The sequence below is a fragment of the Xyrauchen texanus genome, chromosome 5 (genome assembly GCF_025860055.1).
Source record: "Xyrauchen texanus isolate HMW12.3.18 chromosome 5, RBS_HiC_50CHRs, whole genome shotgun sequence".
NCBI classification, from domain to species: domain Eukaryota; kingdom Metazoa; phylum Chordata; class Actinopteri; order Cypriniformes; family Catostomidae; genus Xyrauchen; species Xyrauchen texanus.
In genome coordinates, this window is record NC_068280.1 from 40561623 (window position 1) to 40580833 (window position 19211).

Here is a 19211-nt window from a genome sequence, read left to right on the forward strand (position 1 = left end):
ACACAACCCCTCCGTGTCTGTTGCTGTTCGGCCATTAGAAGGGTCTAATTGTACTTGGACTGGAGGTCTGTGTTTGACGCGCGTATAATCAGTCAGTGTATTTCAGTGTGTGTGTGCGCGCGCGAATGTGCGCGATCAGTGTTCCGTTCAGATCCGTGTATGTGTGCTTGTTTGGGTATATGTGATGATCTGATCAGGTGTGCTAGCTGCTAGCAGCCACAGTCTGACGGGGTCTCACCAACTACAACCACTAAAGTCTCTTATATGTGTGTGTAAACTTAAGAAGCATTACGTGCATATTTCTTCTGGAAGATAAGCATTTCAAGGTAAGAAATCTACATTTACGTTTTCCATCTCTTTCATGGCACATTAGCAGTATTTAGCTAGCTTAGCTTGTTGCAAAGCTCACGAGAAACTGCCGTCGTATGAGGCTTTTAAATAATTTTGCATGATTATTATAAAATGTATTTATATTTTTCTGTCAGCTTAGGGTTGAACTGTATTTCTTGTGTTATTAGTTTTCCTGCTAATGTGCTAGCTGGTTCAGCTAAATGCTAGCAGTGGGTTGACAACTACAACCATAGTCACATTTCTGTTCAGTTCTCTCTTTCTTTCTCATTGTCTGTTACTAGATTAGGCTTTTAAATTAAATTCAAAGAATTTAAAACGCATACTCAACATTTATGTTTCAGTATAGCTGTTTTTTATTTCTCTTAACAAAATAGTGGGCTCTGAAGGCTGGGTTCCCTTTTAGAAAAGGTACTATTAACGTTGGTGTTTTTATTTCCTCCGGTGTTTATACTGTTATGCCTATTAATAATTAGGATAAATTACAGTGTCAACAGGATCAGTGCTCAGTTGCTAGAAACCATTGCTTGTGAAGTTGTTCAGAAGTTAAATGTTTAACAGGGATGTTAAGTTGCAAGAAAACCCCTCGTTAGAAGTCTAAGAGTAGGAACGGTTTTCTTAACTTAAGAAGTTTGTTGCAACCAGCAAAATCAAACCAAATCACTTTATTGTACGTTGTAATCACGTTTGTTACTGATGTAAATTTATTTTGCATGCACTATTATAGGGAATGTCAGTGTTTGCTGACATCCTGAGGATCTTTATGTATTAAAGGTAAGGTACAACAGCCCCATAATAGTTGTGTGGCATTAAATCTGCACCTCTGATCAGTTCTTATGTGGGGGGATTAGTGCTTTGTGTTGAAATCATGCCACTGACTTGGGTTTGATCAATTAATTTGTTAAGGCATGAAATCGAACTAACTAGGCCTCTGGTCCTTTCATTTAAAATACAAAGAATGAAGTGAAGTGCTAAAGTCAAAAACAGAGGCTTGTAGGGGACTTTGATCTTCCTATCAGCAGTTACTGATTCGTAAAGATAAGGTCTGTAAAAGTGCCAGGGACTGAAAGTACCTTAAACGCCACAGATTCGCACCAATAGGAATTACGTTTACAATGTCTGGGATCTCACGATAGTGTCAGAGGAGCATATGATTACAACAGTAAGTGTTGCTTTGGGCAGGAGAATGATGAGATTTATTAAGTTAAGTGCATGCATGCACAGATCAAAGGACCAGAGAGTTAGATGAGGGTGGAGCATAATAGGGCTGCAACTAACGATTATTTTGGTAATCGATTAATCGACCGATTAATCATTAGCTCTTAACTGATTATTCAGCTTGTGCCCAGACACAAAAGGTTGTATTAAACGTGCTTACTAACAACAAAGAGGACAAAATCATCTTTTAAAAATACATCTAAATGAGATTCCCTGAATTAAAGGCATTTTTTTTAAAATAAGTTTAATTCAGTAAATAAAACTTCTGCAAGTGCAGTAAATACAAAATATACTTATATTCAAGATCTGTTCTCTAAAAGCAAGATTTAGATTTGTTTTCTATCATGTTTTTATTTGTAAAATATAGGTTTAGTTTGTTTATTATCACTAGAGGTCGACCAAAATATCGGTTTTACCGCTATATCGGCACTGATAGTTGCTTTTCTGAACTATTGGTTATCAGCAAAAATCAATGCCGATAGTTAAAAAAAAAAAAAAGTTATGCCTCCCTTTCCGGCACTATAGGGTTGTACAGTATCAGATTCAGCGGCCTCCAGAGGTGAAATAAAAACAATCCGTGTGGAGTTTGTTGTGCCACGAGGCTACTACTGTTGATGTAATTACTGCTCACACCATATTTATTAGCCTGTGATAATGTTTACTTTATAGTGTTTATATTGTAATACATTGTAGATGATTGTAAGGGTGCATGATTTTGTTTCCCGTATGTGTTTTTCTGTGGTCTGTGCAAGTTTCTCTTGTAAACAATGATGCACTTCCGGCGCCTCCTACTCCTGACGTGTGATCTTGCCAATGAGCTTACGTTATCCCTCTCATCAGCGTGCATAACCGAGATGTACGGAAGCGAACATTTGTAGTTAAAATGTATATAAGTATAGTTTTATTTCTAAAAATAATCATTTGGGTTCAGAAGAACATTATTTGTTGACTGGAGTCGTGTGAGTTAGTTTGAAAATCTTAAATTCTGTTTTGATGAAGAAAGATACATCTTGGATGGCCTGAGAGTGAGTAAATTATCATAACATTTTCATTTTTGGGTGAACTATTCGTATAAGGGTGTTTTTTTAAGTTACATGTTACTTGCGATGAAAGTGTTAGCCAAGATAAATACGGGAAAAAGTGGCCTTCGCCACGTTTTCATCTGGATAATATAGCCCCTGCAAGAAAGTAGTTGAACAGCTCTGTGCTAAGCCATTGCGGAGACACTTCAAGGAGCAGTTTGTCTTTAATTTCTTTTTCACCAGCCTTTTTCAGTGCAGATATTCGCACTGTTGCAGTTACTTTATCCATCCATCCATCCATCGTCAACCGCTTATCCTGTGTACAGGGTCGCAGGGGGCTGGAGCCTATCCCAGCTAACATTGGGCGAAAGGCGGGGGACACCCTGGACAGGTCGCAGTTACTTTATGATAATGATAATACTAATGTTATAATTATTGATATTCTTGAAGTTTGTAATGCTTTATCATTAATACACTGAGATACGAGCAAAAAAGCACAGGCAAATGTATCTTAACAGAATGCATGTGTGTTCCCTTCTAGACACGACCCCTTCACCCATACTGAAGCGCACACAGACCATGTTTATCTGCCTTTTATCGCTGCCCATTGGAAGTTTATTATCACATATGTTCATATTGCCATTTTGGTGTTACTTTGATTTATTGTGCTGCCCAGAAGGATTACTTAAAATTAAATAACTTTTGTCTACTGATGCGCTATTTATTAAACTTAATGGCCAAATAAAAAGCACATTAAAATCATTGCGATATTCACGATACTGCTTAATTTTTTACCTTCAGCAAAAGTATCATGATAATTAGAGAGAGAGACACGCAAGTACAGATACTATCGAAAAGTCATAACTAGCTTATTCATTAAAATCTTTTCATTTGAAAAATAGGTGTAATTTAAAAGCTTGGAATTTGGACTTGCGGATGTAACATGAACCAAAAATGTGCCTATATTACAGATGAATGCAGATTTGAATAACATATGACAAGACACTTTCACAAATTGTATGGTGGCAATTTATAGAGTGTTTATGGTAATCCTGATGACTTGCTCACAGATAGAGAATAATTAATTTGTAACAGCTGTACTGCATTTAACCAAATGAGGCGATAAATCAACAGCATTTAACGAACATTAAACAACAAAACATATGGTTTGTTTTGATTATGGTGGTTTGTGTGATTGTGTATGTGTGTGCTTGCATTGTGTTTATGCCAGTCAAGTCATTTTTATTTGTATAGCGCCTTTCACAACACACATTGTTTCAAAGCAGCTTTACAAAAGATCATGCATTAACAGAAGGTAAAAATGTAATATCTATAATGTCTTGGTCATCATTGTGTAGTTTGATAAAATATGATTTTGAATTTAGTTAAAAATAAGTAATTGAATAAAAATTGTATTTATAACCCCAGTGAGCAAGCTGAAGGTGACTGGCAAAGAACAAAAAACTCCATCAGATGTTGATTAATGGAGTAAAATAACCTTGGGAGAAACCAGACTCACTGTGGGGGCCAGTTCCCCTCTGACTAACATCATGAATATAATACCAATAAAAATTATATATAGTGCAATTCATAGTTTAAAAGTGTTTAGGGTCAGTGTTTAAACAAAGCTTTTTGTTTAAAACTGTAAGATTAATGACTAATGTCATTGAAGTCCTTCCTAGAATAACTGCAGAAGTTCACATAGATGCAACTGTCCTTGTTGGTTGGCTGATGAAGGGTTTTGTTGGCAGTTCATTGATAGTCTATGTATTCCGTTTCAAGAATGTAGTCCATCAATAGACCGAGCTGATGCATGCAGATATCAGTGATGTGCATCACAGTTCAACCTGGACGATATTTTTGGTGGGGTCTGTCCTAAGTCCAAGGTTCAGGCATTGGCATATGAAGTATCCCATGTCTTATGGTTGGAGTTGGCATCAGTTCATCCTCTGAAGTCCATTGTAATAGACTGAAGTGATGTTTTGCTGGCACTGGCTGCTATTAGTCATTATCATCACACAGCGACACGTAGCAGTGGAGTCCAACACGAAGCAGGAATGGAGCTGGATCCAGCCGGTTCTGGTGACCTCAGGATAAGAGTCCCAAGTTTGAGACAGGGAAACAAATAAAATAATTAATCAATTTATTACAGCATTATAGATCATGATCACTGTTTCTGGCAGACCTAACTAAAGCCTAATTGTGAGTTGATGGACAAATTAGGTGTATGCCTGGCTACATAGATTAGTTTTTATTCTAGACTTAAACTTAGTGTGTCTGCATCTCAAACAGTGTTAGGGAGATTATTCCATAGTTTAGGAGTCAAATATGAAAAGGATCTACCTGCTTTTGTGGATTTTGATATTTTAGGAATAATTAACAGGCCAGAATTATGTGATCATTACGAACGTGAGTAGAAGTTCACTTAAGTACTGCAGAGCTAGACCATTCAAAGCTTTGTATGTAGTTAACAGAATTTGAAATGAATATGAAATTTAACAGGTAGCCAATGTAACGATGATAAAATTGGGCTAATATGATACTATTTCTTGGTTCTCATCAGCAATCTGGCTGCTGCATTTTGAACCAATTGAAGTTTATTTATTGATCTTGCTTGACATACTCCCAGTAATCGTGCGTTCTGGTGTGAACGCACTGTAATGCATTACAATAATCTAGTATTGAGGTTATGAACGCATGCATTCGTTTTTCGGCATCAGCAACAGAGCGCATGTGTCTTAATTTAGCAATATTTCTTAGGTGGAAGAATGCTGTTCTACAAACATTGGTAATTAGATTTTTTTATGAAGTTATTTGCTGTTGAAGATAGTGTTGTCAAAATATTCGGTACTTCGGTACCAAGTCGGTACTAAAAAAAAAAAAACCTATCGGTACCAAGTACCAGTGGTACCGAGTACCCGGTCAAAGTTTGCGCATGCACGCACGAAGCGCGTGAAGTTGCGTCCTCCTCATGAAAGCGCTGAGACATGGTGACCGCCGGCGGTGCTGTGGTGACTGCTCTTGTTGATAAGAAAGGAGGAAAGAGCCATGTGTGGAAATATTTCGGATTTGTGGCTGATGACGAGGGGAACATCATAGATCATCAAAAACCAATTTGCAAACGATGTCATCGAAGATTTCTCTCAAAAGTAGGCAACACATCAAACTTGATAAAACACCTTAAAGACCGACACCCGGATCTAATGAAAGAGTTCAAGCAGGTAAGTTTCAAATTAATTTCAAATTTAGAGTTTCTGTTTTGAGTTATATACCATATTTTAATTTGAATGTCGGATTGAAATAAACACAATGTTAGCCGTGTAGTAAATCATTAGCATAACGTTACGTTATGTGTTTTTTAGGTGTGTAATTTATTTTCATTTATTAGTTGTGGAAAAACTTGAAACACAATTTTAAATAAGTATAAAGAATGCCATTGTTTACCTTTATTAATAAAAATAGTGTGTTGTTCAATTAGCATGTTTTTGTGTTTTGCTTTGGTACCGAGAACCATGGATTTTTTCTTGTAAATTTAGTCTAAATTAAACTTTGGTTTGGTACCGAAATTGGTACCGAGAACCGTGGATTTTCACTGGTATCGGTACCGAATACTGAAATTTTGGTACCATGACAACACTAGTTGAAGATCATGTAACATTACATCCAATCGAGAGTCAAATTATATTTAGGCGGCTTATTTTTAGAGGTTTTTGGTCAGAATTGAGTGGAAGGAAATTTCTGACCATCCAATCTTTTATTTCATTGATACACTCTAATTTGGAGAATTGTGAAATCTCATCAGGTTTTGAAGAAATATAAAATTGAGTGTTGTCGTCATAACAGTGGAAATGTATTCCATGATTCCTCTTAATATCTCCCAGGGGAAGCATATACAAGGTGAAAAGCAGAGACCCTAAAACAGATCCCTGTGGCACTCCATATTTTACTTTTGTTTAGTTTGACAATTTCTCATTTGCATAGATAAAGTAGTAGCAGTCTGCTAAATAGGACCTGAACCATGCTAATGTAACTCCACAAATACCAACATAATTCTCTAGCCTATTCAAGAGAATGTCATAATCTATCATGTAATATCTGGTTCAGTTGAGGCTTTATTCCTAACCAATTTAGTCACAGTACTAAATAAACATCTAGGATTGTTGTGATTATTTTCTATGAGTGTACTAAAATATGCGGAGCTGGCAGCTTTTAATGTCTTTCTGTAGCTACATACACTAGGGTGACCAAATGTCCTGTTTTACCAGGACATGTCCTGTTTTCACGTCCTGTCCTGGCTGTCTTTTTTGTGTCTTTGATTGATAGTATTTTATAATTTTCTATCCATACAGAGGCATAGCCTACTTTAAATGTATTGAAATTAACAAGGCATCTTTGAGTAAAATTCGAGTATCATTTGAGTATCTCATTGCCGGGCCGAGTGTCCTGGTTTTTGGTAATCAAAATATGGTCACCCTAACATACACTATCTTTCCATGCACCGCGAAATACCTCTAATATTGCATTCTTCCACTTGTGCTCCATTTTCCTAGCTGCTCTCTTGAGAGCATGAGTTTAATCATTGTACCATAGTGCAAGGCTTTTTTATTTAAGTTTCTTTAATTGAAGGGGTGCAACAAAGTTCTTCTAGGCTTTGGGGTTTACTGAGTGTATGAGATGGATCTGGAAGATTATTAGTGAAGCTATCTTTAGTGGTCATAAGAATAGTTCTAACTGAGCGATAGCATGGTTTACAGTGAGAGAAAACGTATTTGATCCCCTGCCGATTTTGTAAGTTTGCCCACTGACAAAGAAATTATCAGTCTATAATTTTAATGGTAGGTTAATTTGAACAGTGAGAGACAGCGATTTGAACAAAAAAATCCATAAAAATGCATGTCAAAAATGGAATTGCATTTTAATGAGGGAAATAAGTATTCCACCCCCTCTCAATCAGAGATTTCTGGCTCCCAGGTGTCTTTTATACAGGTAACGAGCTGAGATTAGGAGCACACTCTTAAAGGGCATGCTCCTAATCTCAACTTGTTACCTGTATAAAAGACACCTGTTCACAGAAGCAATCAGTCAATCAATCAGATTCCAAACTCTCTACCATGGCCAAGACCAAAGAGTTATCCATGGATGTCAGGGACAAAATTGTAGATCAACACAAGGCTGGAATGGGCTACAAGACCATCGCCAAGCAGCTTGGTGAGAAGGTGAAAACAGTTGGTGTGATCCTTCGCAAATGGAAGAAACACAAAAGAACTGTCAATCTCCCTCGGTCTGGGGCTCCATGCAAGATCTTACCACATGGAGTTGCAATGATCATGAGAACGGTGAGGAATCAGCCCAGAACTACACAGGAGGATCATAGTCACCATGAAAACAATTGGTAACACACTATGCAGTGAAGAACTGAAATCCTGCAGAACCTGCAAGGTCCCCCTGCTCAAGAAAGCACATGTACAGGCCCGTCTAAAGTTTGCCAATGAACATCTGAATGATTCAAGAGGAGAACTGGGTGAAAGTGTTGTGGTCAGATGAGACCAAAATCGAGCTCTTTGGCATCAACTCAACTCGCCGCGCTTGGAGGAGGAGGAGGAGGAGGAGGAGGAGGAGGAGGAGGAGGAGGAGGAGGAATGCTGCCTATGACCCCAAGAACACCATCCCCACCGTCAAACATGGGGGTGGAAACATTATGCTTTGGGGGTGTTTTTCTGCTAGAGGGACAGGACAACTTCACCGCATCAAAGGGACGATGGACGGGGCCATGTACCGTCAAATCTTGGGTGAGAACCTCCTTCCCTCAGCCAGGGCATTGAAAATGGGTCGTGAATGGGTATTCCAGCATGACAATGACCCAAAACACACGGCCAAGGCAACAAAGGAGTGGCTCAAGAAGAAGCACATTATGGTCCTGGAGTGGCCTAGCCAGTCTCCAGACCTTAATCCCATAGAAAATCTATGGAGGGAGCTGAAGGTTCGAGTTACCAAACGTCAGCCTCGAAACCTTAATGACTTGGAGAAGATTTGCAAAGAGGAGTGGGACAAAATCCCTCCTGAGATGTGTGCAAACCTGGTGGCCAACTACAAGAAACGTCTGATCTCTATGATTGCCAACAAGGGTTTTGCCACCAAATACGAAGTCATGTTTTGCAGAGGAGTCGAATACTTATTTCCCTCATTAAAATGCAATTAAATGTATACAATTTTTTTATATGCTTTTTTTTAATGTTATTCTGTCTCTCACTGTTCAAATTAACCTAACATTAAATTATAGACTGATCATTTGTTTGTCAGTGGGCAAATGTACAATATCAGCAGGGGATCAAATACTTTTTCCCTCACTGTATATTGAGTAACATTAGCCGATCACCGTATACAAGAGGCAAGGTAATGATCCGAGATGTCATTGCTCTACGGACGAATTTCTATATTATCAACATCAACTCCATATGACAAAATTAAATCTAGCGTAAGATTGTGGATGTTGGTCCTGTTTATTTTTATCTGACTCCAAGAGAGTTTAGAATATCGATAAATGCTAATCCCAATCTGTAATTTTCATTATCTAAAAATTATTAAATTCACCAACAATTAAAGCGCTATCTACAGTAACTACAAGATCTGATGATAAATTAGCAAATTCACCAAGGAAATCATAAGTCCTGGGTGATCTATAAACTGTAGCAAAGGTAAAAGATTACATAGTTTTTTTATTTATATATGACTGTCACATTAAGCATTATTAGTTCAATAGACTTACATTTATATCCTGTCCTCTTGAGTAAAACCAATTTGATCTGAAGTCCGATGCTCTGGCACACAAAATGCATTTAACAACAGTGGCTTGAGTCTCTATTTCCACATTCCTTACAATAGAATCACCAATAACAAGGGCTCTTTCAACATGATTCTCAGTGGCATCTCTACTTAATTCGAAGGCTGAGGAAAGCACATCTCCCACCCCCCCCATCCTCACTACATTATATAGAGGGACTATTGAGAGCATCCTGAGCAGTTGCGTCACTGCCTGGTTTGGGACTTGAACCGTTTCGGACCGCAAAGCCCTGCAGAGGATAGTGAGGAAGATCATCGGGGTCTCTCTTCCCTCCATCAAAGACATTTACAAAAAACACTGCATCCGCAAATTAACCAGCATTGTGGATGACCTGTGGATGACCTGCCGTCTGGCAAGAGGTACCAAAGCATTCGGGCCCTCACGGCCAGGCTGTGTAACAGCTTCTTCCCCCAAACCATCAGACTCCTCAATACTCAGACTGGACTGACACACACACACACACACACGTCCTGAGTTGCACTTTAATTATTGTCAATTTATACCTGGCTGCTACCTCAATAACTGCTATGTGCATAGAACACCATCTCATTGTATGTTATGTTTACATTTGTCATTTTTAGAAACTGTCATCTTTTTGCACTACTGTGTACTGGTCGGCGCTGCACTGTTCCGTACTTTTTGCGCATGATTGCACGTGCACTTTATATAGGTATGTTATTTAGTCTGTGTAGTCTCATGTGGTTATGTGTTTGTCCTCTGTTGTTTTATGTAGCACCATAGTCCTGGAGGAATGTTGTGTACTGTACTAACTGTATATGGTTGAACGACAATAAAAACCACTTGACTTGACAATATATCCACATCATTTTTGTACCTCATTATGCCATCTATTTTGTGAAGTGCACCAGTCCCTCTGCAGCAAAGCACCCACACTACATGATGCTGCTACTCTTATGCTTCACAGTTGGGATGGTGTTCTTGATCTTGCATCCTTACATTATGGCCAAACAGTTACATTTTATTTCATTAGACCAGAGGACATTTCTCCAAAAATTTAGATCTTTGTCCCTATGTGCACTTGCAAACTGTAGTCTGGCTTTTTTATGGTAGTTTTGGAGCAGTGGCTTTTCCTTGTTGAGCAGCCATTCAGATTGTCCATATAGGACTCGTCTTACTGTGGATATAGATATTTGTTTACCAGTTTCCTCCAGCATATTCACAACGTTGTACCTTCAGGCATTTGGAAATTGCTCCCAAGGATGAACCAGACTTGTGGAGGTCCACAATTTTTTCTTTTGATTTTCCATGATGTCAAGCAAAGAGGCAATGAGTTTGAAGTTAGGCTTAAAATACATCCACTGGTACACCTCCAATTCAGTACACCTTCTATAAGAAGCTATTTGTTTAAAGCAGGTGTGACCAACCCTGCTCCTGGAATGCTACCTTCCTGCAGAGTTTAGCTCCAACACACCTGCCTGTCATTTTCAAGTAATCCTAAATACCTTGATAAGCTGGTTCAGGTGTGTTTGATTAGGGTTGGATCTAAACTCTGCAGGAAGGTATCTCTCCAGGAGCAGGGTTGGTCACCCCTGGTCTAAAGGCTTGAAATCATTTTCTGGAAATTTCCAAGCTGCTTAAATGCACAGTTAACTTGGTGTATGTAAATTTCTGACCCACTGGAACTGTGATATAGTCAATTAAAAGTGAAACAGTCTGACAGTAAAAATGTTTTTGAAAAATTACTTTTCATGCACAAACTAGATGTTCTAAACGACTTGGCAAAACTAATGTTTTCTAATATTAAATCTGTGTGGTTGTTAAAAAAATTGTTTTTTAATGTCTTCAGCCTAAGTGTTTAAGCTTCTGACTTCAACTTTATATATATATATATATATATATATATATATATATATATATATATATATATATATATATATATATATATATATTTTTTTTGTAATCCTATTTATTTGTATTACCTAGTGCTATATCAATATTTCTTACATATCACCCAGCCTTAGTTTACACTGCATTTTCACATACAATGAAACAGGATGGCTGTCAAGTTCCAAAATGTTTTTAATGCACCTTCAAAAAAGAAAAAAAAAAAAACAAAACACAGTGAATTGTGTGCTGTATTGCACATCTTCAGAATCTGTAAAATCTTGCGTCCTAGCTTTTAAATCTCAGGGTTGGTATCGTTTCAAATTTTTCAATACCGATATCTTGACTTGGATACCTGTTCCTAAACGCTACTTTTTTCATTACTTTGGTCGAGGAAAACGATGACGTATTACCGCTGGTTGGACGCTAGGTGGCACTATGGGATAATTTTCGGTAAACATGGTTGGGGTTGATTTGATTTTAAATATTTTTTATTTATTTTAACTAAAAGTTCAAATGAAACTGGAAAAAATAAGTGCATTTAAAAATGTGTTAAACCTTTTGAAAGATGGCTTTACAACTGTGAACATCTCTCTGGCAAAGAAGATTCTTCCGTGCATTCTCTACCTGTCGGGTATTTCGTTATCCAGGAAAAAAAATTTGTGTGAATAAATTAGTTTTGTTCCCTCCTTCACGATATATATATATATATATATATATATATATATATATATATATGTATATATATCTCTCTACATATATACATATCTCTCCCACATTCTGCAGTCGGCCTTTATCCCTCTCAGAGGCTTGATTAGCCTGATAAGGGACCAGGTGTGTAGAATCACCGCCCGGCCTCCGCCCTGCCACATATGTACAGTGCTCTCCACAATTATTGGCACCCCTGTTTAAGATGTGGTCGAGGACTTCTAAAAATTCTCCTTTTTTTTTTTAAACAACATAGAACCCAAATGCAAAAAAAGAGAAAAATCCAACCTTTTATTTAAGTACATTACTTTGGTGGTAAAAACAAAATCACACATTTAGAAAAAAAAAAAATTTGAAATCATGTGTCCCACAATTATTGGCACCCCTGATGTTAATACTTTGTACAACCCCTTTTGCCAACAAGACAGCACTTAATCTCCTCCTATAACATTTCACAAGATTGGAGAACACAGAGAGAGGGATCTTTGACCATTCTTCTTTGCACAATCTTTCTAGATCATCCAGTGTCCTGGGTCCTCTCTTATGCACTCTCCTCTTTAGCTCGCCCCACAGGTTTTCAATTGGGTTGAGGTCTGGGGACTGAGATGGCCATGGGAGGACCTTGAGTTTGTGACTGCTGAACCATTTTTGTGTAGATTTTGCCACATGTTTTGGATCATTATCCTGCTGGAAGACCCAATGACGACCCATCTTCAGCTTTCTGGCAGAGGCCATCAGGTTTTTATTTAAAATGTCCTGGTAGTTCAAAGCGTTCATAATGCCATGCACCCTAACAAGGCTCCCAGGGCCTTTGGAAGAGAAACAGGCCCACAGTATCACAGATCCTCCACCATACTTCACGGTGGGCATGAGGTGCTTTTCTGCATACTCATCTTTTTTTTTTACGCCAGACCCACTTAGAGTGTTTGTTGCCAAAAAGCTCAATCTTAGTCTCATCTGACCAAAGCACACGATCCCAGTTGAAGTCCCAGTGCCGCTTAGCAAACTCCAGACGTTTACGTTTGTGAGTGTTAGTGAGAAAAGGCTTTTTCCTTGCATGCCTCCCAAACAGCTTGTTGGCATGTAGAGAGTGTCTGATGGTTGTTTTGGAGACTTTGTGACCCCAAGATGCCACTCTTTGATGCAATTCTGTGACAGTGAGCTTAGGACTTTTTTTTACTTCTCTTACCATACTGTGCGTTGTGGCAAGATAAACTTGGGACCTCTTCCAGTCTTGTTTGTCACTGTTCCAGTTGTTTTAAACTTCTTAATGATTCCTCTGACTGTAGATACGGGCAAGTTAAGGCGAGTGGCTATTTTCTTGTAGTCATTGCCTGACTTATGAAGGTCGACACACATCTGCCTTACTTGAATGGTGTGTTCTCTTGTTTTTGCCATGTTGACAAATGGGTAAGAGAATTAGGCCTCTGTGTCACGTCATATTTATACCTCAGGGAAACAGGAAGTCATGAATTACTAATTAAAAGTTCCTAGATACCCTGACTAACTTTAGCAACTACAGAAAAATAGATATATATATATATACAAAAAATCAATTACATTTTTCAGCGGAATTGTAATGGGTGCCAATAATTGTGGGACACATGATTTCAAGGTTTTTTTTTTCTAAATGTGTGTTTTTTTGTTTTTGTTTTTTTTTTTACCACCAAAGTAATGTACTTAAATAAAAGGTTGAATTTTTCTCTTTTTTTGCATTTGGGTTCTATGTTGTTTAAAAAAAAAAAGGAGAATTTTTAGAAGTCCTCGACCACATCTTAAACAGGGGTGCCAATAATTGTGGAGGGCACTGTATATCCATTTACTTCGGATACTTCGGGGCTGAGGGATTAGTGAATATTCTTGCTTTATTGATTTTGCATTCAAAATTACATTTATTTAAAAAAAACTAAAAAACTTTCGTTTGATCTGAACTGAGATGTCTGAGGTCACACTCATAAACAAATTACAAAAATCGGAAGGCAGAAACAAAGTGTGAGATCGTCAGATGTGCGTGTTCCATGAGACTGCACGCCTCTGTATCAGCACGTCATATATGCCCACATATGGCTTTTCTGTCATCTGTTCTTAATATAATAAAGTGTTTCTTCAAACGCGTGTCTTTGTGTCTACAGGCAAATTATATGTAATATTCATTTGATAATAATGATAATAATTTAATAATTAATGGGAAAACGAGCTAAATAACATCATGAAATGGTCAAAGGCATCAGCTATTGGCGATCACTCTAACCATCATTGATCTCGAGATCTTCGTCTGTTTGCTCAACCCGAATGTGCATTTCTCTCTATAAATTAACAAAATGTTCGGACAGTCTCTTGCTTGTTTTTACGACAAATTCAGAATCATTACCGCTTTTCCCGGTGTCGCTGCGGCTCGCTTTGTGCCTGCACTTGTAAAAATTATATTTTAAAGGCTTATTATTACGGTTTAGTATTTCTCTGTAATGTAGAACAGTGTTAGCAATGTTACTGATAACATTCTCAGCCCTGGAACTCAAAACATTTTCAGATAGTGTTTTTCCTTGATGCCTAAACAGCCAATCACCAACATTTTTTAGATTTGGGCACATCTAGCATGCTACATGCTTATCACTGACGTTGACAAGATTAACCCCTTAGGTGTCAATTTGGTACCGAACAACAAGACATTTTTCGATTTTCTATTTTTTAGAGGCAATTCGGTTGGTGCCTAAAATGTGTCAAACTCGATACCCATCCCTAATTGTAACTGTTCTTGATTCTTCAAGATTGAATATGTGTAGCGTGAATAATTAATTAATTATCAGTCACAAGCTCATAATCACAAGCTATAATGTGGAATCAGATGACTTGATATCTAAACTAGCACATAACTCAAATTGAAAAGTCCTACTTTTGAGGTGCTTTAGTGCTTTTGTCTTTTTATTTTTTTGGACTGAGTGCTACTGTGTTCCTTTGTTATATGGAAGAGGAAGCTGGATATGCTGCCAAAGTAGAGGTGTAGACTAATGTGAGGGTTTTTAATTGAAGATTATTCCTTTTTAAAGCAAGAATTTAATCTGAATTCTGGGTTTTGGGCAGTTCAGTGATGTGTTTTGACAGAAGGCTGAAGCAAGCAAATTCTCATTGAGGAATAATTTGTTGCATCTGGAGGACAGTTGGGTGGAGACTACATTTTGGCATCAGCTGTGTGTGTGCTTGTATGTTTTAAGGTGGGACGTTGCATCACTGGAGAGTCTGTTGCAGACAAAAGCAGTGTTGTGCACACTGGTCATGTGATCCCTGTTCGGAAAGCTCTGACCATGTGATCCTGCCTCACAGAATCAAACTTACTAACACTGCCTCACCCTGCAGATTCTGCAGAAGAGACAGAGAAAATGATAGAATGTGAAGTGATAGAGACTTTAAGAAACCAGTTTGGAAGTCATAAAATAAAACAAGAAATGAAAGAGGAAGTCATAGAGTGCATAATCTCTACGGTGTATAGCGCGGTTACCTCACTGCTTTTTCTCTCATTCGTGACTTACTCATTCTTTCCCTGCTGGTGTTTTGGACTAACTGGCTGTCTTTTGAGAAGTCATGTTGTTGGAATGTGGAGATTTTGGAAGGACAAGGAACGATGGATGAAGTGGTTCGTACACCTTTGTGTGAGGGGAATGTCTTGGAGTATTTCCTATGGAAATGGAATGCTTCTAATGGAAGGGGAATTTAAAAATTTCACAGTGGCAGCAGGAACAATAGGTTGGACACAGATGAATTACTTGGACTTTCTTGATACCACCTAATAGGTTAACTTTTTGTGGAATTGAAATGCTCTCCTTGAGTAATAGTACACCCATCAGTCTATTCAGCCAGAAAGTGTAGATCAGAATGTGTTTTAGTATGCTGAAATAGTATAGTTTATAGTTTTTTAGTGCTATAATTGTTTTGTCTAATGATATTTGTGACTTTTAATGAACTTAGATGACAAGTAACAGACTACTTTAACAGCTGTTATAGGAACGGTATTATAGGGAAGCTGAAAGAAACTTGTCTTTTTGTGATTTGCGGATAACATGATCCAGACGCGTGTGTCTTGTCACATTTAGTTGCTACACTCCTCTTCATCCCTGTGCAGACCTTGGGATTGTGTTGCTATGGAAATAGGGTAGGGAATTTAACAGGACACATTTCAATCTAACAGTCTGATCTTAAGAGTGCTGGCCTGTCTGTCACTATGGCACTATGATAAATAAAAGGAAAAGCAAACATCTGTGGTGCTATGAAGAAGTTTTAGACTTTTTGTTGTAATTACAGTGTTCTGAATGTGTTCCCAGGGTTGTAGCATATGTCGGGGATACGTCCCCCACACTCTTTTAAAAAGGTGATTTTTGTTCCCCGCACTTTTCCAAGCTAAAACCATACAGAGTCCAAATGGTGAATTTGTATACAGTATTCTTTGCTTTTAGTTAGTTTGGGCTGATTGAGCAACCATCCAGCCTGTCACAGGTGAGTTTCATGAACCGAAACAACCCTTACGTAATAGGCCGTCAGTGAGAGTCAAATCAGTGCAGCTCCATTCATTTCTACAAAGTTGCTTTCAACAATGCTTATTTTTCCATGTTTTTATTGGCATTAATGTTGATCTAAATTAATGAGATGAGGAACACACAAATGAGTTATTTTTCAGCATATCGTTCTTGTTTGGCAGTATTACGTGAAATGCACTGCAGAAAAAAAACAAAGGACAATCCTTTTAAGCACACATTGTAAGTGGAGTTTATATGAGTGCAAGCATCTTTATTTAGTTAAGCTTTTTAAATGATGTTTGTGAGGTAATAGGTTGTTTTTGCCAATTAAAGCAGATTACTAGATCTGTGTTAAATATGTAAAGCTGTTGGTCAAAAAGATAGATCTGCTGTGTTCTTAGAACACTTTTTTTTTTTTTTATACATGAAAACATACAGACTTATTGAAACTCATTATTAGAAGACTATTATTGTTGTCTTTTGAGTAATGCCATGCTCAACAGCTCACAAACGATGGAAGTCCTATCTATCAAGGAAATGATAGATTTTCTTTGTTCTTATAATGCATAAAACTACTAAATTCTCTTTGTAGGGCTGTAGAGATACACATTTTAAAGGATTACAATTTTCTTTTGTTTGTTGATTCAGTGACTAACTAGTTTCACACAAGACACTCATTTGTAATCACCTTCAAAATGCAAGGAAAGGTTTAACACAATGTTCATGCTGCTCTTTTCTATACAATGAAAGTGTATGGGGAATTATGCTGCTGAGCTGCATAAATGACAAAAAAAAGGATAGATGCAATTAAAACCTGCATCAAGTATTTACTTATTTTAACCTATTTAAAGTCAATTCAAATGCTTTTTAAATCAGAATTTAAAAGAAGCTGAATAGGCTTGAAACGATTTGTCGACGTAATCGACAACGTCGACAATAAAAAAAATTATCGACAAAAAAAATTGTTGTCGAATAGTCGTTTGATCTAATTTAATGTAACATGAGATGACGAGAGCAGCACTGCAGCTCGCACCTGATTGAGGAGGAAGAATTACACAGCTCACAGTCCAGATGCACTCTAAACTTTCCAAACAGCTTCAGGTGATGTAGATCAAAAAGTATGATGGAATTATAATCCAAAAATACAAAGTAAATACAGAAGCACTCTCGTTGTGGAATAAGTGGAGCTGGAGCTGCCGCTCCCCTCCCCTGAAGTAAAACTTGCATGTTGAGTGTGTTTAAAGGAAACACCCCGATGTTACAATTGTTCAATAAAGTCCCTATTAAATCTTGGAAGTCTGTATTAAGTGCACATAATGCAGGACCCAGGGCGTTAAACTGTAATAGTTGGACCTCAAAACTGGAATACATGTCCTTAGCTAGCATTCTGCATTTAAAAGAGTTTCTAAAAACAGTGGCAATGCCACCTCCTTGCCCTGAAGTCCGTGGAGAATTTAAAAAGTCACAGCCTGGCAGTGTTAGATCCCCCAGGCCAATTTTATCGCTAGGATTCAGCCAGGTCTCTGTGATGAATAAACAGCCCAATGATCGTGATCTAAAAAAAGTAGTTCAAACTAAAAGACTTGTTGGATATTGAACATGCATTTTTGAGGACCATCTGGTGGCAACATCTGCATTTTTTGCTTGAGTAACAGATGTGTGTTTCAGCCTGCTGAGATTATTGAAAATGATCAGAGTACAGAGCAGGTGTGATGCTATTTATCAGAGAATATTTTGCCTTGAAAGGGACCAATATCAAAAGTATAACTACAAGATTTGAAAATGTTACATGTTAATATGACTTTAGTGTGATTTAAAATTTACTTACTAACCTTATCTTTGGAAAGTTGCAAATTCTGTTAATTGAGTTTAACTTGTATTGAAGCTGGAACATTGCTTTTAAGTTACACATCTCTTTTTGAGTTCATTGGAAGATAGAATGTCAAAATGAGTTTGGTTGAATTATCCTTTTTCGTGTGAATGCTGGCCTGTCTGTTTTTATGCAGAACAATTTGCCACTCATTTTATTTCCACTTTGCAATTGGAAAAAAGTAAAGAAAACAAAGCAGCCATGGTGAATGTGTTCCAGAGCGTATGACTTTCGACAGTGTATATATTTTTCACTGGTTTGAGCATCTTCATGTTGCCACTGTATAACTTTGCCCTGTCACTTTACATCTCTGGATCATTATAATGAAGTCTCAATAATTCAGCTGGCAGACTGTCCTGCTGGTGCATCTATTGTCTCCTTTTAATGAAGATGTAATGAGAGAGACTCATAATCTGGGAGTGTCATTCTGCTTCACAAACCAAAGTATTTTTGCTGTTGCCATGGCATCAGTGTTTCACTGTCTGGCTTCCTGTTTTGGTGCGCTGTTGCAAGACTGAGTTTCCTGTTTGTCCAGGACAGACAGAAAGTGAGCGAGTAAGAGCAGGTCAGAAAGCTTTGGCTCTGGTCATGAAGTTTAGAAACTTTATGAACATTTAACATGTTGTAAGAATTGTGATAGCCATTGATGCAGATTTTTCACTTCTTTCCCTTTTGTACATGTCACACTCTCGGACTGCAGTTCTGGAGGTTGCCACAAGGTGTCAGCAGACTGGGGTATGAGTCATGACGTCTGTGGTGCTTGTAGACAGTGGTGGAGCCGTGGTGGAATATGTCACTGCGGAGGAGGACCATTTACTGGTGAGTACTTCAACCACAAAGCTCCCTTCAGA

The 19211-nt window shown here is 37.8% G+C and overlaps 1 protein-coding gene across 4 annotated transcripts in view; it reads left to right on the top strand.

The window, feature by feature from the left end:
- The first annotated feature begins 2 nt into the window (after positions 1 to 2).
- Positions 3 to 19211, top strand: part of LOC127644274 (ETS-related transcription factor Elf-2-like) — a 42180-nt gene continuing 22971 nt past the window's right edge. The window contains exons 1-2 of one of the 4 annotated variants that reach the window (XM_052127385.1): positions 3 to 326; positions 19061 to 19179. In XM_052127385.1, coding sequence (XP_051983345.1) covers positions 19105 to 19179 — 75 coding nt within the window. In that variant the 5' untranslated portion in view covers positions 3 to 326; positions 19061 to 19104. Of the gene's footprint in view, positions 327 to 15359; positions 15724 to 17910; positions 18926 to 19060; positions 19180 to 19211 lie in introns of those variants that run through there. The other 3 variants (XM_052127386.1, XM_052127387.1, XM_052127388.1) reach the window with 3 other exon arrangements.